This window comes from Mobula hypostoma, chromosome 20, assembly GCF_963921235.1.
Source record: "Mobula hypostoma chromosome 20, sMobHyp1.1, whole genome shotgun sequence".
Taxonomy (NCBI): Eukaryota; Metazoa; Chordata; class Chondrichthyes; order Myliobatiformes; family Myliobatidae; genus Mobula; species Mobula hypostoma.
In genome coordinates this window covers 21,535,873-21,558,423 of record NC_086116.1, presented here as the reverse complement: position 1 = coordinate 21,558,423, position 22,551 = coordinate 21,535,873, and the positions used below count along the sequence as shown (strand labels likewise).

Genomic DNA, 22,551 nt, shown 5'->3' with positions numbered 1-22,551 from the left:
ATGAGAGGATCATGGGACAGGAGGTCCGGGAAGAAAGACAAGGGGGGGAAGGGGACCCAGAGGATGGGCAAGGTGTATATTCAGAGGGACAGAGGGAGAAAAAGGAGAGTGAGAGAAAGAATGTGTGTATAAAAATAAATAACAGATGGGGTACGAGGGGGAGGTGGGGCATTAGTGGAAGTTTGAGAAGTCAATGTTCATGCCATCAGGTTGCAGGCTACCCAGACGGAATATAAGGTGTTGTTCCTCCAACCTGACTGTGGCTTCATCTTTACAGTAGAGGAGGCCGTGGATAGACATGTCAGAATAGGAATGGGATGTGGAATTAAAATATGTGGCCACTGGGAGATCCTGCGTTCTCTGGCAGACAGAGCGTAGGTGTTCAGCAAAGCGGTCTTCCAGTTTGTGTCGGGTCTCGCCAAGATATAAAAGGCCACATCGGGAGCACCGGACGCAGTATATCACCCCAGCCGACTCACAGGTGAAGTGTTGCCTCACCTGGAAGGACTGTTTGGGGCCCTGAATGGTGGTGAGGGAGGAAGTGTAAGGGCATGTGTAGCACTTGTTCCGCTTACACGGATAAGTGCCAGGAGGGAGATCAGTGGGGAGGGATGGGGGGGACGAATGGACAAGGGAGTCGTGTAGGGAGCGATCCCTGTGGAAAACAGAGAGAGTGGGGGAGGGAAAGATGTGCTGAGTGGTGGGATCCCGTTGGAGATGGCGGAAGTTATGGAGAATAATATGTTGGACCCGGAGGCTGGTGGGGTGGTAGGTGAGAACCAGGGGAACCCTTTTCCTAGTGGGGTGGCGGAAGGATGGAGTGACAGCAGATGTACGTGAAATGGGGGAGATGCGTTTGAGAGCAGAGTTGATAGTGGAGGAAGGGAAGCCCCTTTCTTTAAAAAAGGAGGACATCTCCCTCGTCCTAGAATGAAAAGCCTCATCCTGAGAGCAGATGCGGCTGAGACAGAGGAATTGCGAGAAGGGGATGGCATTTTTGCAAGAGACAGGGTGAGAAGAAGAATAGTCCAGATAGCTGTGAGAGTCAGTAGGCTTATAGTAGACATCAGTGGATAAGCTGTCTCCAGAGACAGAGACAGAAAGATCTAGAAAGGGGAGGGAGGTGCTGGAAATGGACCAGGTAAACTTGAGGGCAGGGTGAAAGTTGGAGGCAAAGTTAATAAAGTCAACGAGCTCTGCATGCGTGCAGGAAGCAGCGCCAATGCAGTCGTCGATGTAGCGAAGGAAAAGTGGGGGACAGATACCAGAATAGGCACGGAACATAGATTGTTCCTCAAAGCCAACAAAAAGGCAGGCATAGCTAGGACCCATACGGGTGCCCATCGCTACACCTTCAGTTTGGAGGAAGTGGGAGGAGCCAAAGGAGAAATTATTAAGCGTAAGGACTAATTCCGCTAGACGGAGCAGAGTGGTGGTAGAGGGGAACTGATTAGGTCTGGAATCCAAAAAGAAGCGTAGAGCTTTGAGACCTTCCTGATGGGGGATGGAAGTATATAGGGAACACCTACGCTCTGTCCGCCAGAGAAAGCAGGATGTCCCAGTGGCCACACATTTTAATTCCACATCCCATTCCCATTCTGACATGCCTATCCACGGCCTCCTCTACTGTAAAGATGAAGCCACAGTCAGGTTGGAGGAACAACACCTTATATTCCGTCTGGGTAGCCTCCAACCTGATGGCATGAACATCGACTTCTCTAACTTCCGCTAATGCCCCACCTCCCCCTCGTACCCCATCTGTTATTTATTTTTATACACACATTCTTTCTCTCACTCTCCTTTTTCTCCCTCTGTCCCTCTGAATATACCCCTTGCCCATCCTCTGGGTTCCCCCCCCACTTGTCTTTCTCCCCGGACCTCCTGTCCCATGATCCTCTCATATCCCCTTTGCCAATCACCTGTCCAGCTCTTGGCTCCATCCCTCCCCCTCCTGTCTTCTCTTATCATTTTGGATCTCCCCTCTCCCTCCAACTTTCAAATCTCTTACTCACTCTTCCTTCAGTTAGTCCTGACGAAGGGTCTCGGCCTGAAACGTCGACTGTATCTCTTCCTAGAGATGCTGCCTGGCCTGCTGTGTTCACCAGCAACTTTGATGTGTGTTGCTTGAATTTCCAGCATCTGCAGAATTCCTGTTGTTTGTTTTTCATTCTGCTCATTGGGTGTTTGACTATCTTTTTTTTAATGGGTTCTATTGGGTTCCATTGTTTTGTGGCTGCCTGTAAGGAGATAAATCCCAAGGCTGTATATAGTATGCATACCTTGATAATAAATGTACTTTTGAACTTTGAGTTTAATTACAACATTGGTTTCCCTCCTAAGGTGCACACAGCAGCCCAACAGAAACAGCAACAGGGAAACACCACTTCCAAGTTACCAAACTTCCCAAAAACCATCTCTTGCCATACCTGTGGCAAATCTATAGGTAACACGTTGCCCTCATCAACCACCTAAGAACCACAGAACCAGAGGAAGCAAGTTACCCTTGATCTCAGGAATATTTCTTTGAAGAGATTTTATAAGTCAGACTTTATTTCAGCTCAAGGCATTTGATCTCATCTTGATAAATACATCAGAGGTAGAGGTCATGATGAAGAAAGAAGGTTCAGGTTCGCTCATTTTTGATGTTGCAAGCACTACAATTGTCAGCTTTTTTGTGCCTACCTTGTATCTCTGGGCTGTATGGATTAGAGATTTGGAAATGTGGATCCAGTGCTTTCAGAACAACCTGCAATGCATGTTTAAAATAGAATTATTTGAAACTGAGACCATTAATTTGTACAGTGATATAGAGTGCCTTGAAATATATTCAGCCCGCAACCCTTTGTTCACATAAGTGAGAATTATAACCAGGAATTTTGATCAATTTAACTGAGAACTTTCATTTGTGAATCACATGCTCCTTCCCCCCCCCCCCAAGAACAATTCAAAACAGGGACAATTATAAAGCATGAAATACTAAAAGTTCAAAAACTGAAATGTCAGCGGTTCAAAAGTATTCATCCCCCTTTCCGCAGTACTTAGTTGAAACGCCTCTCGCAGCTATTACAGCCAGTAGTCTTTTTGGATAAGTCTCTATTAGCTTTGCACAATGTGATGGAGCAAGATTTGTCCATTCCTCCTTGTAAAATTGATCAAGCTGTGCCAAGTTAGTTGGGGAGCGGCAGTGAACTGCAATCTTGGGCTGCATGGTAGTGTAATGGTTAGCACAACGCTTTACAGTACCGGCGATCCAAGACCAATTCCCACTGCAGTCTGTAAGGAGTTTGTCCATCCTCCCCGTGGCTGTATGGGTTTCCTCCAGGTGCTCCAGTTCCCTCCCACATTACAAAGACGTACCGGTTGGTAGGTTAATTGGTCATTGCAACTTGTCCCCTGATTGGGCGAGGTTTTAAATTGAGGGATTGCTGGGTGGTGCAGCTGGAAGTGCCAGGAGGATCTATTCCACATTGTAGCTCAACAAATAAATAAAATAAATAAAAAATCTTGAGGTCTTGTCAGAGATGTTCGAACAGGTTAAGCTCAGGACTCTGAATGGGCCCCTAGAGGACATCAATTTTCTTCCTTTGAAGCCACTCTGTGGTTGCTCTGGCAGTGTGCTTTGGGTCGTTGTCCTACTGAAAGACGAACTTCCTCCCCAGTTTAAGCTTTCTGTCAGAGGCTAGCAGGTTTTTATCCAGGATCTCTCTGCATTTAGCACCATTCACCATCCCACCAATCCTGACCAGATTTCCAGCCCCTGCTGCTGAAAAGCATCCCCGTAGCATGATGCTTCCTCCACTAAACCATAGGGGTGGTGTTATCTGGCTGATGCGCAGTGTTAGATTTATCTCACAAGTACACCTAAAAAAAAGCATATCCTTGCCCGTAAAGATGATACTGTAAAGATGAGGAAGAAGGTCTTGAGGTCCGATGAGACTAAAAAGGAACTTTTTGGCCTTAACAGTAAGCAGTACGTGTGGCGTAAATCTAATACTGTGCATCAGCCAGGTAATACCACTCCGACCGTAAAATATGGTGGAGGTAGCATCCATTATATTTATAGAATGTCAATCATTAAAATTCTTGCATGCAAAGTTCATGGTCAGGGCTGTAAATTCTGAAGAGGCTGTCTTGTATTAACAGGGAATATACATCAATCATTTCAAGTGCCACAAACTAGAAGGTTTGATGGAGATAACTGCAATCTGGGGACTGGAATAGCTCACCACTCTTATATTAAAACTATATCTACATCTATGAATTGTAATAATGACTCAATTGATAATTAAGATGGCATATACATGGACGGCTGATTTTCTGGTATGGAAAAATAGTAGGAAAATTAATTTTGATGCCCTACCTCTCCATCTGTAGAGGGTTCGAGGTCAGAGTATTTTGATTCACATATAACATCGTTCACTCTCTGTGCAGGTGCAGTAGGGATATTTGGAAAGGAGTGAGCACAATCATATGCAAAGTATCTCAGGACGTTCCATGTTTGACCATAATCTGACGATTTCTCCACAAGCATTGCCGCTGGACGGAAAGTCTGAGTGAAGAAAGTACAGATTGATCAGAACGTTTCACTGGACCAGAAGAATGGGTCTGCTAACTGACTTGATATCCCCATTAGCACTGTTCATAACGACTCAAAGAAGCTGAAAAGTCAGATTTCAAAGTGGCAATGATTACTTGAAAGGGCATCACCTTGAGAATGTTCTCTGAAACTAGGTTTCCTTCTGGGATTTCTCCTGGCCAGGCACCAGAAGGGGGTTTGGATACTTTGTGCTGTAGACTACAAGGTAGTGGATCTTTGTAGTGCAGTGAGACTTAGTGAAGGAATGGGAGTGGTTTCAATCAACTCACAAGTTTTTCTAGGCATCACGAGGGATTTTTGGTATCTGAGTTAAGATGTGAAAACATAAAGGTAGCATGGAAAGCAAATCTTTAGCACCTAAATAATGTTTCAAATGGAATAATTAATTTTCTTCTCCTTGTAGTAATATACAACACAGACAACTGTGTTTGGTTCCTTTGAGTTAATAAGCTTGGTACTTGGAAGGGGATTTGAGTGAAGTGCAGGAGAGGAACATTGGCCATTTACACCTGCTGATCACATCCTCAACAAATCACTGAAAACAGATCTTCACTTTTAACATTATTAATCCCAGGTGATTTAACTGGCTCTTGGTGGTAGCTACTAGTGTGTGGCTAAGAATCCTCCTACACCAGGCTGTGTTAGACTACCTACTCGAAGAGACTCCAACCATTTAGTTGTAGTCTGCAGTGGACTAAGATGCTTCCTGAAAAAAATAACCACATTCAGGACGGTGGACCTCTGAAACTACTCTGCTGAAAATATTATTGGTGGAGAAAAAGTTATATTCTTGATGATTGAATCAAATTTATAATAAAATAATTATAGTTATTCCCTTGTTATCAGGAACAGAGGAAGTAGCCACATCTTCCTGTTGGTGTATTACTTAAACATTACATAAGTATGGGGTGTAAGGGGTGTCCAGGGAGGGTTAGCGCCTCTGACGAAGAAGCTTGTCGTTTCTATTCTGGGGCAATTCACTCACCTTTGGTCCCCAACGGACACTCAGGCATAGAAGACGTCACGGTCATCCACACTGCAACCAAGGGAGTCCCCAGTTTGTGACGCTTGTTCATACCATTGGACCTGGATCTCTGAGGTCGAGAAAGTGGAAATAGTCCTGTGCAATGGTTTTTCTACTTTAAAAACTCTCCCAGACAGGTTTCCTGTCATCATCGGACAGGATGGAAAACCACCAGCATTCACATAAATATAATGTTCGAAATACTGTTGGACAACCAGCATATTAAACTATCAAATTAAGGAGCTTGGAGAGCGATATACATTTCATTGCCCGGTGTCAGCTACTTAGAGGCCAGCGACAGTTTCTAGAAGGTGAAAAGCTGCTCCTTGTGAGTAGTTAACACATACTTCAATCCTTAAAGTGATCCATAAATAGCACAGACTTGAAGAGGGTATTTGAGGTGTTTCATGTCCTTCTGGGGCAATTGAAGGGGGAGTAAACAGTAAATGGTAGCTACTATAAAAAGTAACTCTGAGAAGCAGCCTGCAAATGCAAGAAACATCAACATAGCACCATCTTCCTGCCACCTTAACAGTGATCGAGTTCCTCTTGTCCTCACCTTCCACCCCATGAGCATCTGCATGCAGCACATCATCCTCCGCAGCCTCCGTCATCTCCAAAGGGATCCCACCACTAAACATATCATTGCCTCCCTCCTACCCCTCTCTGCTTACTGCAGGGATCACTCCCTCTGCATTTCCCTTGTCCATTCGTCCCTCCCCACTAATTTTCATCCCGGAATTTATCCCTGCAAGTGGCCTAAACACTACACCTGCCTGTTCACCTCCTCGTTCATCTCCATTCAGGGTCCCAAACAGTCTTTCCAGGCGAGGCACCAATTCACCTGCGAGACTGCTGGGGTCGTCTACTGTGTCCAGTGCTCCCAGTGTGGCCTTCTCTACACTGGTGAGACCCTTTGTCTCTTGGGACCACTCTGACGAGCACCTCTCCTCCATCTGCCACAAGCGGAACATCCCAATGGCCAAACCTTTTAATTCCAATTCCCATTCCTGTTCCGATATGTTGATCCATGGCTTCCTCTTGTGCCAGGATGAGGCCACCTGCAAGGCGGAGGAGCAACTCCAACCTGATTCATGAATATGGATTCTCTTCACAGTAAAAACATTCCCTCCCCCATCTATCCCCACTCTGTCCTTTTACCTCTTCTCTCCTGCCTATCACTTCCCCCCAGGTCTGCTTTTCCTTGCCTTTCTCCTATGGCCCACTCTCCTCTTCTATAAGATTCTTTTCTCCCCAGCCCTTTAGCTTTCTCACTCTCCTGGCCTCACCTATCACATTCCAGCTATTATCCTTCCCTTCACCCTTCCATTTTTATTCTGGCGTCTTCCCCCTTCCTTCTCAGTCCCGAAGAAGGGTCTCGGCCTGAAATGTCGACTGTTTGTTTATTTCCATAGATACTGCCTGACCTGCTGAATTCCTCCAGCACTTCGTGTGTGCAATAGGAGGAAAACCTGCCTTTTGCAACAGTTTAATAACTGAGTAGGGATTAACAAAACTTTTAAATGTTACCTTAAATGAAAGAATAAGATGACTGAATTGAAAGAGTGATTCCAGATCCAGCTGAATGCTGACATGATGCACACCTACAACAGCAGAGAACATTTTTGGAATTCAGAAACATGACAAGTTGTTAATTGTTGATCTGTATAGACAAGTATAAATGCTGGAAGAGGCTGTAGCAGCCGATATATGCTCAACCTGTTCGAACGAAGTTCTTCTCTCCATAATTTTAAGAGATATTAACTTACTTTAACATTTTTACAGATTCTTCTCTGAGTTCACTCCCACATTCCCTCTACCTTTTCCAATTCCTCTCACCCAGATTCACTTCAGCACGTTTTTGATTCCATCCCCTTCACACTTCCTTGCACTAGTTGACCAAGTTAAGATCGATCTCATTGCTATTCAGGTTCAATGCTCATTTCCAATTATGATACTAAAAAACTCCCATGCAAAAATTAAATCCTACAAGTCCTTTCGGTGCTGAGTCAAGCTTCAGGGTGTCAACTGAATTTGCTTAAGGCACTTGTCTTCAAACATTAGTCCATATACTGTTGAGGTTGCTTGTACAGAACTGGAACAGAATGGTAGCTTTTCACAATTGATATGTAGGATTAACATCAACAATTCTATCAATCCACATCCAAGTTCAGTATGAAAATGAATTACCTTAAAAGCAAGATGTAAATGTAAAAATAGAATGCTATGTGTTTACTTGACAGCACTTGTTTAAACAAGGGTTTCCAACCTAAGGTCGCCAGACCCCTTGCTTAATGGCCGAAGGAAGGATGGGAACCCCTGGGTTTAAAGAAGCATTTTGTAACATTTTTGATGAACTCTGTGTTGAACTTCAGTTCCTGTACTTTCTGTTTTCTGCAAACTTACCATTCTTGGATTGCCACCATTTCTTTTTCCGATCTGGTTCAAAAGCTGTGATAACATTTTCAATGCGATGGCTGAAAGCAGAGCTGACAGAATTGAAATCCAATCTTGAATCGCAAGTAAAACATTTTTGTTCGTCCTAATTTTGGGGAAAAAGATGGAGAATCTTGAGTATATCTTAAACTAATGCATGCACCCTGATATTGTACTTATGAATTACGAATTTTAATTGAAGATTTGCTGTCTTATCTGTTGTATAGTATTGCTCTGTAAAAGATTAAGAAGTAGCTTTGGTTTTGCAAATGGGCACATTTTCATTGTTTTCAGTGACGGGTGTGCCCACTTCAACTGAGATTTGCAAAATCAGAATTGGAGGACTTTCACTGGCAAGCACGGGATTGGATTTTTTCCCCTTTTTCTGGACTTTGTTATACTACATCTAACCAAGGAATCATAAAATGGTTAAGGCACAGTAAAAAGATCATTTAATCATTGACTCCATCCTGAGTCTATATAAAATAAGCCCGTGTCATCCTACAGCTCTGCACTCTTACCACGACCTGGTACATTCTTGTTTTTTAGATACTTATCCTGCTCTCTTTTGAATGTGAGAGTTAATTCTTTCTCCACTACTAACTACCTTCCCCACTGTCTTTCACAGATGTGTATACTTGTACCTTTAGATCCCTCTATTCCAGAGCCTTACCATTTACTGTGCAAGTCTTTCCCTAGTTGAACTTACCAAAATGCAATGCTTCAAGTTAAACCAAGTTACATTGCATCTGCCATTTCTTGGACCACTTTCTCGATTGATCTAGATCCTGTTTTCATCTTAGACAATTTCCTTCACTATATACAATACCTTCAATTTCTGTGTCATCCACTAACTTACTAGCCCTGCCACTGACTTGCTCATCCAAATTGTTGAAATATATGATGATAACCAATATACCCATAACTGATCCCTGCAGCACACTGACCTCCGATCTAAAATACAACCCTCCCTATCCCTCTTGACTTGCACCACCAAGCCAATTTTCTATGCAGTTGGCTATTTCACCCCAGATCCTATGTGACCTAACCTTTCAGGCCTGCTTCCCCTCAGAACATTGTCAAAAGCCTTGTTAAACTCCATGTAGACCATATCTGCCACCCCGCCCTTGTCTTCTGGGTCACCTCTTCAAAACAAAAACCATTCAAATTTGTGAAGCGCTATTTCTCATGCTGACAATCCCGGATCAGTGCAGGGAGGTCCATCATTAGATGTATATAATTTACTCTACCATGTCTTCCAGAAAGAAAGCTGAACCAGCACAATGCTGCTTAACCTACCGTGGTGTGTTCTGATTTAGAAGGCATTATAAAGATCAAAAGACTTTAACTTTTGTAACTTGCTCAGAGCACTAAATTCAACTGAATATTGATATCACAATGAGTTGCATAATCTGTGTTAATTTCCACTGACACTGATGGATGTATGCATGAACCCTCATTGAATGGCTAGTGACAACAATGCATTTTTAATTACTTGCAATTCTAATAGTCAAGAGTTTAATTATCCCAAGGAGGGTAAAATAAAATTCCAATCAGTTTTGCAGGAAGTAGTTATAGTTCCATAACATAAGTTTCTTTTATCCTAATGTGGATTCATGTCATTACAGTGCATATCTTGGCTTGTTAGGCGTCTGTCTATTCGGGTGCATCCATTAGTAAAAAGCATTAATAAAGACATGAACTAACTTGCGCACAGGTATTAAAACACTGACATAGCACATGCATCTTTCACACTAAATTGAGCTAGTAGTTAGGAATTTGTTATCCCACTTTTGAACATTGTCTTATTAATGAGAGCCTATGGAGTTTTTCTTTACTCCCGAAAGATCTCTGTGATTCACCTATTCCTGCAATGGGCAGAAAAATGTGAATATGCTCAACCACGGAAAGATTTTCTTCTGTAACTTAATTCTAGTTTGTTTATACTTTTAAGACTTGACAAGCTGTTTCTGCATGACTAATGCCGAATTATTTTGGTGGAATATTCTTCTGTTTTCGAACTGAAGAGATGTAGCGTGCTTAGTCATGTCTGCTTGGACTCTTTGATGGTATTCACTAGTTTATGTGGTACCATGATTATAAGCAGCTAAAGAAAAACAGTGATGACATTTGGATGACATTTGGCATTCTATTTAACTTGTAAGTGAGCATTTATAGAAACTTGAAAGGAAGGTCTAAGTATAAAAGTGGTCATGTTCCAGGAATTACTCCATTTACTGGGCCCCATGTCCGAGCACTCACAGAAGACAAAGAAATAAACTGCATGAAAATCTGGAAACACCAACAAATTCCATGGAAGTGTAACATTTGTCAGGGAACTGGTTCAACATGCTGCCCAAGAAAATTCCCACTCATGTGACCTCTGGTAGAAAGAGACCTTTATGTGATGTTCTGAAATTGTTATTGCAATTGGGGGGCTTCCTGAAGCCTTTATTTGGGTACAGAATGGGAGTACAAGGGACAACTTTCTTCATGCTTCCCAGGCTCCCTGAACTTCTGAAATCTGTCTGATACCAATTGCATCAGTTAATATTCTAACATCCCTGGAGGTTACTCAAAAACTTTATCAGTGGTCAATTTGGCACCACCAAACCACAATTTCTTGGGTGACTGCTTTCAGATAGCAAGTCTTTTAATTATTTCATATTTTCTACACCTCCTGCTTCTTCTTTTTGTATTGTTTGTGTTATGGAGACTATTGGTGTCTGTGATGTGCAGCTTGGATCTTAATCGAGGGATCCAGCGTGTGCTATGTCCGGAGAGCTGCCTCGTGAAGATAGAGACAAGGGCCCGAAAAGCTCTGAGAACACAAGCTGACCTGGGGAGGAAGCCAAAGATGGGGTGTGGGGTCATGAACAACTCCATCTCGAAGCGGCGAGGAAGACTGAAGAATCGAGATGAAGATGTTCGGACCCGGTCAGTGAGCGCTCCGGGCAGAGGCTGCCATGATGGCAGCGTTTGGACCCAGTCAGAAATCACTCCTAGCAGATACCAAAGGGTCAGTGATCACTCCCAATGGAGACCAGGGGGTCAGTGATTACTCCCAATGAAGACCAGAGGGTCAGTGATTACTCCCAACGGAGACAAGAGGGTCTGTGATCACTCCCAACGGAAACCAGAGGGTCAGTGATTACTCCCAATGGAGACCAGAGGGTCAGTGATTACTCCCAATGGAGACCAGAGGGTCTGTGATCACTCCCAACGAAGACCAGAAGGTCAGTGATCGCTCCCGGTGGAGGACAGAGGGTTGGTGATCGCTCCCAACGTGGCTAGATGGTCAATGATGCTCCCAACAGGGCCAAAGGGTCAGTGATCACTCCCAGTGGGGCCAGAGGGTCAGTAGTTGCTCCCAATAGGCCAGAGGGTAAGTAATTACTCCCAATGGGGCCAGAGGGTCAGTGATCACTCCCAATGGGGTCAGAGGGTCAGTGATCACCCCCAGTGGGGCCAGAGGGATGGTGATCATTCCCAATGGAGACCAGAGGGTCAGTGATGCTCCCAATGGGGCCAGAGGGTCAGTGATTGCTCCCATTGGGGCCAGAGGGTCAGTGATCACCCCCAGTGGGGCCAGAGGGATGGTGATCATTCCCAATGGAGACCAGAGGGTCAGTGATGCTCCCAATGGGGCCAGAGGGTCAGTGATGCTCCCATTGGGGCCAGAGGGTCAGTGATGACCCCCAGTGGGGCTAGAGGGATGGTGATCATTCCCAATGGAGATCAGCTGGTCAGTGATCACTCCCAACAGGGCCAGAGGGTCAGTGATTGCTCCCAACGAAGGCCACGGTCCAGACCAGCTGTGAGTTCTGTGTCATGGAGGGACTGTTCGATGTTCTGAGATTCTGTGTGGTTGGACTGTACTTCGTCTTGTTCTTCAGTTTCTCAGTGTTTTCTTTCTTGTGGGTGGGTGGTCTGTAAATTCCCTGTATGTGGGTGGAGTTGGAGAGGGTTTGATGCTACTGTCGCTGTTCATTTTTGTGAGTGAGAGGTTGGTCGCTGTCTTTTTCTGCACTGGAGGGGTTGCTATTATTGCTGCTTTTTTCCGTGAATGAGGGGGTCGGGGTTTGTTACTGTTGCTGTTTTTCTTTTCTGCGGAGGAGGGGGTGGGGGATTCTGGGGTCTGCGAGTTTTGCTTCTTTTACTTTTTCATGTGTATTTCATGGCTATCTGGAGAAGACAAGTATCAGAGTGGTATTGTACATGCATACTTTGACAATAAAATGGACCTTGAACATTGAACTTTGAACCTTGAACCTTGAGCGGCCTAGCTCAGGATTCTCATTTAAATGTCTCCATGCCCTTCACTAGTGTGTATAGTTGTGCACTGCATCAGGTCCATGCTAACTACCTGCCACTGTTTACCTCCCAACAGTGCAGAAAGAGGATTTACCTGAGGCTCTGGCCACTATTGACCAAGTGGTCCTCTTCCAACAGATGTTGTTAATGCATAGACCATAAGACTATAAGATATAGGAGCAGAACTAGGCCATTTTGGCCCATTGAGTCTACTCCATCATTTTGTCATGGCCAACCTAATTTTCTTCTCAGCACCAATCTCCTGCCTTCTCCCCATGTCCCTTCATGCCATGGCCAATCAAGAATCTATCAACTTCTGATTTAAGTATACATAAATACTTGGCCTGCACAGCTGCCCATGGCAATGAATACCACAGATTCACCATTTTCTGGCTAAAGAAATTCCTCATCTCCATTCTAAAAGGACACCCCTCTGTTCTGAGGATGTGTCCTCTGGTCTTAGATACTCCCACCATAGGAAACATCCTCTCCGCATCCACTCTATTAAGGCCTTTTACTATTTGATAGGTTTCAATGAGTTCACCCTCATTCTTCTGAATTCCAGTAAATACAGGCCCAGAGCCATCAAATACTCTTCATCTGACAAGCCATTCAATACTGGAATCATTTTCATGAACCTCCTTTGAACCCTCTCCAGTGCTTTATAAAGCCTCAACATTACATCCTTGCTTTTATATTTTAGTCCTCTTGAAATAAATGCTAACATTGCATTTCCCTTCCTCACCACAGACTCAACCTGCAAATTAACCTTTAGGGATCCTGCACAAGGAGTTTCAAGTCCCTTTGCGCTTCAGTTTTTTGTATTTTCTCTCAATTTAGAAAATAGTCTACCCTTTCATTTCTTCTACCAAAGTGCATGAACATACACTTCCTGACACTGTATTCCATCTGCCATTACTTTGCCCATTCTCCTACTTTAAATCCTTCTGTAGCCTCTGTACTTCCTCAAAACTACTTGCCCTTCCACCTGTCTTCATCGCCTGCAAACTTTGCAACAAGGTCATCAATTCCATCATCCAAATCATTGACATATAATATAAAAAGAATTGGTCCCAACATAGTCCCCTGTTGATCACCACTAGTCACAGGCAGCCAGCCAGAAAAAGCTCCCTTTATTTCCACTCTTTGCCTCTTTCCAATCAGCCACTGCTATATCCATGTTAGAACCTTCCCTGCAAAACCAGAGGCCCATAGCTCATTAAGCAGCCTCATATGTGGCACCTTGTCAAAGGCCTTCTAAAAATCCAAGTACACAATATCAAACAATTCTCCTTTGTCTATCTTGCCTGTTATTTCTTCAAAGAATTCCAACAGATTTGTCAAACAAGATTTTCCCTTGAGGAAACCATGTTGACTACGGTCTATTTAATCATGTACCTCCAATTACCCTGAGACCTCTTCTTAATAATTGACTCCAACATCTTCCCAACAACTGAAGTCAGACCACTAGCCTATAGTTTCCTTCCTTCTGCCTCTCTCTCTTCTTGAATAGTGGAATGACATTTGCAATTTTCCATTCTTCAGGAAGCATTCCAGAATCTAGTGAAAGATCATTATTAATGCCTCCATGATCTCTTCAGCCACCTCTTTCAGAATTCTGACGTGTGCACCATCTGGTCCAGGTGACTTATCTACTTTCAGACCTTTCAGTGTCCCAAGAATGTTAGTTATAGTAACTTCACACACTTCATGCCCCTGATACCTGGAACTTCCACCATACTGCTAGTGTCTTCCACAGTGAAAATTGATGAAAAATACCTATTCAGTTCCTCTGCTATTTTGTTGTTCTCTCCCCCCCCCCCCAATTACTACTCTCCAGCATTGTTTTCCAGTGGTCTGATATCCACTCTCACCTCTCTTTTACACATTATGTATGTGAATAAACTTTTGGTATCTTCTTTATTATTAATGGCTAGCTTATTCTTGTATTCCATCTTTATCTTCTAAATGACTGTTATGTTGCCTTCTGTTGGTCTTTTCACTAATTTTTGCTCTATTATATGCCCTCTCTTTGGCTTTTATGTTGGCTTCGACTTCTCTCGTTAGCCACGGTTGTGTCATCTTTCCTTCAGCATACTTCTTCTTTGGGATGTACATATCCTGTTGCCTACCAAATTTCTTCCAGAAATTCCATCCATTGCTGCTCTGCCATCATCCCTGCCAGTGTTCTTTTCCAATCAATTCTGGCCAACTCCTCTCTCATTAATTCACTTTGCTCCACTGTAACACTGATACATCTGACTTTGGCTTCTCCTTCTCAAATTTTAGGGTGAATTTAATCATATTATGATCCCTTCCCCTTCAGGTTCTTTTACCTTAAGCTCTCTAATTAAAACTGGTTCATCGCACAACACCCAATCCAGAGCAGCCAATCCTCTAGTGGACTCCACCATGAGCTGTTCTGAAAAGCCATTTCATAGGCACTCTAGAAACTCCCCTTCCTTTAATCCAGCACCAACCTGATTTTCCCAATCTCCTCGTATGTTGACTATTGCAATAGTGCCCTTTTGGCAGGCATTTTTTATCTCCTGTTGTAATTTGTAAGCCACATCCTTACCACTGTTTGGGGGTCTGTATACAACTCCCATCAGGGCCTTTTTATCCTTTTAGTTCCTTAGCTCTATTCACAATGATTCCCTGGAATTATTAGATTTTGCTGTTGTTTTGGTGTTGTGGTGCTTTATTCACTGGGTATAAAACTCCTGCAACCAAGTTAATTTGGACCTCGATCTGTTTCATTCAGTTTGAAAGTCCCTGGGGCACAATAGTGAAAGTAGAAACAAGTGCAAGAGTAATTACTCAGTTGTTTCTATTGTTTCAAGGTGATATGAACTTGAAATCAGCTTTTCCTTCAGAAGCTTCAGTGTTTGTTTGTGGTAATGAAATTTAAATCATAAGAGTTTATGGGACCATTTCTCTGCTGTGCATAATTCTATCCAGGGTGATTATCTTTCTTTTTTACCTTCATGTTTTCTTTCCTTTCTTTAAATATTCATGCAGGGTTTAAGTTGCAGTTGGGATTTTAAGATTATTTCAGAAGTCATCTTCTTTGTGCATCTAATACATACGGTAAGTGATACTCAATTAATTTGAGCTGAGCCATTACCATCTGGATCAAAGGCTATCAATTTCAAGTCAAGTCAAGTCAAGTCAAGTTTATTATCATTTCGATGATAAGCTTCTGGTACAGTACACAGTAAAAACGAAACAACATTCCTCCAGGACCATGGTGCTACATGAAACAACACAAAACAACACTAGACTATGTGAGACAGCACAAGGCTACACTAGACTACGTAAAACAACATAAAAAATACACTAGAGTACAGACCTGCACAGGACTACATAAAGTGCACAAAACCATGCAGGGCAGTACAATAATTAATAAACAAGACAATAGGCACAGTAGAGGACAAATTACAACATAATAATAAATGATGTAGATGCCAGTGTAGACTCTGAGTATTGAGGAGTCTGATGGCTTGTGGGAAGAAACTGTTGCACAGTCTGGTCGCGAGAGCATGAATGCTTCGGTACCTTTTGCCAGATGGCAGGAGGGAGAAGGGTTTATATGAGGGGTGCGTGGGGCCCTTCACAATACTGTTAGCTTTGCGGGTGCAGCGTGTGGTGTAAATGTCTGTAATAGCGGGAAGAGAGACCCCGATGACCTTCTCAGCTGACCTCACTATCCACTGCGGGGTCTTGCAATCCAAGACGGTGCAATTCGCAAACAAGGCAGTGATGCATCTGCTCAGGATGCTCTCAATACAACCTCTGTAGAATGTGGTGAGGATGAGGGGTGGGAGATGGACTTTTCTCAGCCTTCGCAGAAAGTAGAGATGCTGCTAGGCTTTCTTGGCTATGGAGCTGGTGTCGAGGGACCAGGTGAGATTCTCCGCCGGGTGAACACCAAGAAATTTGGTGCTCTTAACGATCTCAATGGAGGAGCCGTCAATGTTCAGCGGAGAGTGGTCGCTCCATGCCCTCCTGAAGTCAACAACCATCTCTTTTGTTTTGTTCACATTCAGAGACAGGTTGTTGGCTCTGCACCAGTCCGTTAGAATGAAAGTGGCATTTTGGAATTCTAGCTAAGGTAGAGGCCAAGGCCTCCTCTTGTTCCAGGATGAGGCCACCCTCAGGGAGGAGGAGCAACACTTTGTATTCTGTCTGGATAGTCTCCATCTTGATGGCATGAATATCAATTTCTCCTTCTGATAAAAAAAATTCCTTCCTCATCCTCATCCTCTCCTATTCTGTTCCCCACTCTACCCTCTTGCCTCTTCTCACCTGCCTATCACCTGGGTCCCCTCCTCCTTCCCTTTCTCCCATGGTCCACTCTCTTTTCCAATCAGATTCCTTCTTCTCCAGCCCTTTACCTTTCCTACCCACCTGGTCTCAGCTATCACCGCCTTGCTATCCACCCTCCCCTCCACTCGTCTTTACATACTGGTGTCTTCCGCTTTCCTTTCCAGTCCTGAAGAAGGGTCTTGACCTGAAGCGTTGACTCCTTAGTCCATCCTTAGCTGCTGCCTGACTTGCTGAGTTCCTCCAGTATTTTGTGTGTGTTGTTCTGGCTAAGGTTAATCAAACACTAGTAGAATGATATCTTTCTTTCTGAAATTAAAATGCCAGTCAGATGAAGGGCTTCAGTTCAATGAATGTAATTTATTTACTAAGAGATACAGTGTGGAGTAGGCCCTTTCTGCGCTTCGAGCCACGCTGCCACCAACCCTCTGATTTAACCCTAGCCTAATCATGGGACAATTTACAATGACCAGTTAACCTATCCACAGCAATGCCTTTGGATTGTGGTAGGAAACCGGAGCGTTCCATGGGGAAGATGTGCAGAGTCCTTAGAGGTGATGTCAGAATTGAATCCAAACTCCAAGCTGTAATAAATTCACGCTAACCGCTACACTACCACAGCAACCAATTATTGGTTAGAGGAAAGACAAGATCCTTTCTTGTTTTGATGAGAATTCATTGACCTGAAACATTCACCTTGTTTCTCTCCCCAAAGGTGTTGCCTGAGCTGTGAATACTTCCAACTATCGCCGTTTTTGTTTTGGATTTTCAGCATTGCCATTTTATTCATACAGACACCTTCTCTTAACATCATCCTATCCAAGCAATTAGCAAGACGGTTCAAAGGTTCTTTTATTATAAAAGAATACAACTCTGAGATTCATCGTCTCCAGATAGCCCTGAAACAAACAAACCATGGAAGTCGTTCAAAGAGAAACAGCAAATTCCCTATAAAAAAGAACAGCAACATGATCATCAACCCTCTCCAAACCCCCCTCCTCTGCGTAAAAAACAACAAGAAAGAACGGGCAAAAACAGAGAATGTAAAAAACATGCGAATGAAAAAGTCCATCGTCCATAGTCCAATCTATAAACACAGATCCTCGGTAACACCCTCCAACATCATCGAAAGAGAGAGATACCACTCGAACGCAGAGGCCTGCCCTCTAGCCACAGCGAGCCGCCACACAGCGATAGGCCGCCATACGGTCTTCTTCCCAGCAGCACAGTTCTATGGTGATTGTAATATTGCTGCACTCCACCCTGTACAACTGAATTGACTTACACATCCAAAAATGCCCATGTTGGATAAACTTTATCATTGCCAAAGCATTGATATGTCACAGAGCAACCTACATAATTTAGATATTAATTCTATGGGAAAAGATGGAATATTAATGGACAAAATAATTTTTTCTCTCTGTCTAGCATGGACTAACCTGTAAGTGACTTAGAATGCAATATATTTCAGGCCCAGTCATGCCGCAGGTGGAGGAAGCAGAGAGCTGATTGCTGCGACCCACAAGCAAGTCTCCAAGAGATGGGTAACAGGAGCCAACATTGCAATCATCTTCCGAGAAAGCAATGTTTATCAACACTGCAACACAAATATGGATAAATATATTAAGTGTCTCTTTATCTTATTCGTATTCATGCTCTGAATGCAATTTCCATAGACATGGAAACATCAGGTTACTTCTGGTAACACAGTTTGTTTTTACATTTCCCTGGTAGCATTCATCTCCAATTTTGGTTGTTTTCCATGCTTTTAACAACTTCTGTGGCCTTGCTCTTCTCGATCTTTCCTACAGCCTTCTCAAGTTATTGATATTCCTACAATTTTGGTCACTTGTACATCCAGTTCTCAAGATGTGACTCATAACACTGTTTAAATGATCATCCCACCCACAGTGAGGAGGAATTGGTTTCCTAGCTGCTTGCTGCCTCTATTTAAAATCCCATATGGGGTTTGGTATTTAATATATTTACACGTAACTTGATGTAAATCAACACTCTCTGTGAATTAAAGTTGCTCCCCTTCCAAATGTTTCTACTGATTAAATTTAACCATAGGCTTCTGTCCTGCCCTATCAGATTCCCCCTTCTCCAGTCCTTTACTGCTTTCACCAATCAACTTCCAAGCCCTTTACTTCACCCCTCCCCCTTACCCGGTTCCACCTATCAACTGCTAGCCTGTACTTCTTCCTCCCCTCCCCCCACCTTCTTACTCTTGACTTCTCCCCTTCCTTTCCAGTCCTGATGACGGGTCTCGGCCCAAAACATCTTTTGCAAAGGTGCTGCCTGGCCTGTTGAGTTGTGCTGGTTAAAGCTGAGTGACAGGTTTTATAAAGCAAGGAGTTTAGACAAACAACCTACACAATAAAACATGGCTCAGCTTGTCCAGAACACAGACATTTTCCTGCTAGCAAACTTTAATGTAAGGTTGTGAAACCCCTTCTGTAATTAGCAGCATTCAGTTTTATCTGCTGCCTCAGACATTAATCAGCTTTGCTTCTGAGTTTTGCAGTGCCCTGTTAGGATGTCTGATCATGTTAATCTTACTGATATCTAATGACTCTTGCTAGATAGAGTTGAAAGTCTGGAACAGGTATTAACCACGTTATCACCGGATGGCTTCTGTTTAAATTTTTTTTCTGACTGAGGTGATTGAATGGTGAGCTAAATCATACATCAGAAATGTAAACCTAAAAGAGTGCATAATTTCTTAAATAACAAACAGTCTGCTGGAGGAGGTCAGGGGGCTGAGCAGCATCGGTGGGAGAAAAAGGATTGTTTTGGGTCGACCCCTTGCGTCAGGACTGTAATTTCATTATGCCTTTATAATGGCAATTACAACAAAATTATAGCATTGGTTATAAAGCTACTTAGAGCAATTTGAAAGCAGTAGGAATAACATGAAATAAATGCAGATTTAAAAAATTTTCTTTCATTGACATCATTGGAGATAGGAGACTAGAAATTTATTCCCAGTGTTCTAAAACAAAGTGATCTTGCGGCTTAATATTGGCTTAATCCAGAGGACCAAAGACTACAAGACAAAAGCAGCTGAATTAGACCATTTGGCCCATTGAGTCTGCTCCACTATTTGATCATGGCTGATTATGCAATTGGATCCTGGATTTCCTCACTTGCAGACTCCACTCAGTTCGGATTGGCAAGAACATCACCTCCACAATCTCCATCAGCATGGAAGTACCACAGGGATGTGTGCTTAGCCCCTGTTCTACTCACTTTACACGTATGACTGTGTGGCCAAGTACAGCTCCAACACCATATATAAGTTTGCTGCTGACACTGCTTTTGTGGGCTGTATCAAAGGTGGTGATGAGTCAACATACAGGAAGAAGATTGAAAATTTGGCTGAGTAGTGTAATAACAACAATCTCTCACTCAATGTCAAAAAGACCAAGGAACTGATTGTAGACTTCCGGAGAGGGAATCCAGAGGTGCATAAGCCAGTACTCATTGGAGGATCGGAGGTGGAGAGCGTCAGTAACTTTAAATTCCTGAGTGTCACTGTCTCAGAGGACCTGTCCTGGATACATCGAATAACTGTAATAGCAAAGGAAGCACAGCAGTGCCTCTACTTCCTCAGGAGTCTGTGGGGATTCAGCATGTCATCAAAAACCTTGTCAAACTTCTAGAGATATGGTGGATTTGGCCCAGTACATCATGGGTAAAGCCCTCCCATCCATTGAGCACATCTACGTGGAATGTTGCTGTAGAAAAGCAGCATCCATCATCAGAGATCCTCACCACCCAGGCCGTGCTCTTTCTCATTGTTGCCATCAAGTAGAAGGTATAGGTGCCTCAGACTCGCACCACCAGGTTCAAGGACAGTTACTACCCTCAACCATCAGGCTCTTGAATAAAAGGGGATAACTACACTCATTCTATTTCTGGTGATCCCTTAACCAGTGGTCTCACTTTAATGATCCTTTATCTTGTTATTTCATACTATCATTATTTATTTATATTTGCATTTGCACAGTTTGTTGTTCATTGATCCTGCTTACAGTTACTGTTCTATAGATTTGCTAAGTATGCCCGCAGGAAAAAGAATCTCAGGGTTGTATGTGGTGACATGTAAGTACTCTGATAATAAATTTTACTTTGAACTTTGTTTTATTTTCCTTTTCAATCCTATTCTCCTGTCTTTTCACTGTAACCCTTGGTGCCCCTCCTCATCTAGAACCTATCAGCCTCCGCTTTAAGTATTACCAATGACTTGGCATCTACAGCCATTTGTGGCCAATGAGTGCCACAGATTCATCACCCTCTGGCTACAGAAATTCCTCCTCAGCTCTGTTCTAAAACAGGCATCTTTCTATTCTGTGGCTGTGTTGTCTGATCCTAGGCTCTCCAATGTTTGGAAAGATCTTCTCCACGTACACTCTATCCAGGCCTTTCAATATTTGGTAGGTTTAATGAGATTCCCCCTCACTTTTCTAAACTCCAGTATGTATAGTCCCAGAGTTATATATTAACCCTTTCATTCCTAAGTTCATTTTTGTAAAACTCCTCTGGACTCCCTCCAATGCCTGTACATTCCTTCTTAGACATCGGGCTCAAAACTGCTCCCAGTACTGCAAATGTGGTCTGACCAATGCCTTATAAAGCTTTAGTATTACATTACTGCTTTTCTATTCTAGTCCCCTTGAAAGGAATGCTGATATTGCATTCACCTTCCTTACTGCTGACTAAAGCTGGAAATTAAACTTTTGGGCAAAAATTTTGTTCTAATACTTATTTTTTCCCCAATAGAACTTTATCAAATAATGCCAACAATAGTGTAATATGCAAGGTTGCTTACAATGAGATTTCAAACTATACAGCCATGAAAAACTGTTCTTGTTTATTTGCAGAACAGCCAGCTTTTACTGACCACTGAAACCATGATAGTGAAAATGACACCTTATATTTCATCTGGGTAGCCTCCAACCCGATGGCATGAATGTCAATTTCTCCTTCTGGTAAAAAATTATTTTCCTCCCCCTGCCCCCTTCTTCTATTCCCCACTCTGGCCTCTTACCTTTTTTCACCTGCCTATTACCTCCCCTAGAGTCCCCCCACCCGCCCCCATTCCCCTTTCTCCTATGGTCCACTCTCCTCTCCTATCAGAATACTTTCTCTCCAGCCCTTTATCTTTTCTATCCACCTGGCTTCACCTATCATCTTCTAGCTATCCTCCTTCCCCTCCCCCCACCTTGCTGATCTGGCATCTTCTCCTTTTCTGTTCCAGTCCTGAAGAAGGGTCTTGGCCTGAAACATTGACTCTTTATTCATTCATAGATGCTGACTGTCTGCTGAGTTCCTCCAGCTTTTTTGTGTGTGTTGCTTTGGACTGCCACCATCTGCAGAATTTCTCATGTCTATAACTTGCAGCCTTTATCTTTGGCTTTCCTCAGGCCTTTGACCTCCCTTGACCCAAAGTAAAACCTCTAATGTGAAACTTGATTCCTTTATCCATGGAGATTGCTGTCAGCTGCCTGGCCTCAGGAATATCACAGGCTGCCCCTGCTGATCTGCGCAATATCTCAGAACTCATTTCTCACTCGTACATTAGGGAGGGCATCCAAACCTCAAAGGGAGAAATATCATAAAAATGTTTATACTGAGATTTTGATAAATAAAACAATACTTGAAAAATGAAAAACATGGAAATATGAAACATAATTTTAAGGTGGCATGGTAGGGTAGCACTTAACATCATGCTGTTACAGTGCCAGCTGTAAGATCAAGGTTAAATTCCTGCTGCTGTGTGAAAGGAGTTTGCCTGTTCTCCCCATGACCGCATGGTTTCCTCCCACATTCCAAAGGCATACAATCAGGG

General features: G+C 43.2%; 1 protein-coding gene across 1 annotated transcript in view; it reads right to left on the bottom strand.

Annotated features, from left to right (window-relative positions):
- LOC134359599 (laminin subunit beta-4-like) overlaps nucleotides 1-22,551 on the bottom strand; it is a 163,439-nt gene that overhangs the window by 115,210 nt on the left and 25,678 nt on the right. The window contains exons 2-6 of the mRNA XM_063073095.1: nucleotides 18,137-18,294; nucleotides 8,028-8,163; nucleotides 7,152-7,225; nucleotides 4,361-4,549; nucleotides 2,683-2,746 (exon numbers count right to left, since the gene is read on the bottom strand). Coding sequence (XP_062929165.1) covers nucleotides 2,683-2,746; nucleotides 4,361-4,549; nucleotides 7,152-7,225; nucleotides 8,028-8,163; nucleotides 18,137-18,294 — 621 coding nt within the window. The remainder of the gene's footprint in view (nucleotides 1-2,682; nucleotides 2,747-4,360; nucleotides 4,550-7,151; nucleotides 7,226-8,027; nucleotides 8,164-18,136; nucleotides 18,295-22,551) is intronic.